Here is a 515-nt window from a genome sequence, read left to right as displayed (position 1 = left end):
GTGCCCGGCCTGGCATGGCGAGGGGCGTGGGACGGGGGCGGCTGTGCTGGCTGGGCACTGAAGCCCCGTGTGTCTGCTCAGTGCTTTGCTGTGCGCTCGCTGGGCTGGGTGGAGATCCCAGAGGAGGACCTGGCACCTGGCAAGAGCAGCATCGCCGTCAACAACTGCATCCAGCAGCTCTCCAACAGCAAGGGCCAGGGCTCTGCGGAGAATCGGGGCGAGGTGAGAGCCTGGGACAGCACTGCCAGGCAGGGCCCTGCCCCGGGGCCACTGCTGCTGAGCGTACCTGTCCCCACCGACAGGGACCGTGCTGGCGGTGGGCAGGGACCAGTGCCCATGGCAGAGTCAACTCTCCCCACATGGGGCATCCATGCAATGGGGTCTGACCCCCTTGGGGACAGTGCCAGGGGTGCCTGGCTGGGCTGTCCCCCCCACACGGGAATGGTACCTGGGGAGAGCTTGGGTTGGGGACACACAGGGGGTGCGTCCCCCACTCCTGGGGCTGAGTAGGCGGG

The 515-nt window shown here is 68.3% G+C and overlaps 1 protein-coding gene across 1 annotated transcript in view; it reads left to right on the top strand.

Annotated features, from left to right (window-relative positions):
• The window catches only part of APBB3 (amyloid beta precursor protein binding family B member 3), a gene marked incomplete at its 5' end in the record, with an annotated part of 11,402 nt that overhangs the window by 6,506 nt on the left and 4,381 nt on the right, over nucleotides 1-515 (top strand). Inside the window, 1 exon segment of the mRNA XM_035889198.1 lies at nucleotides 82-282. Coding sequence (XP_035745091.1) covers nucleotides 82-282 — 201 coding nt within the window.

This window comes from Egretta garzetta, unplaced genomic scaffold, assembly GCF_000687185.1.
Source record: "Egretta garzetta isolate BGI_Z169 unplaced genomic scaffold, ASM68718v1 scaffold692, whole genome shotgun sequence".
In the NCBI taxonomy this organism is placed as follows: Eukaryota; Metazoa; Chordata; class Aves; order Pelecaniformes; family Ardeidae; genus Egretta; species Egretta garzetta.
The sequence above is the reverse complement of the archived record's forward strand: the minus strand, read 5'-3'. Positions and strand labels throughout refer to the sequence as shown.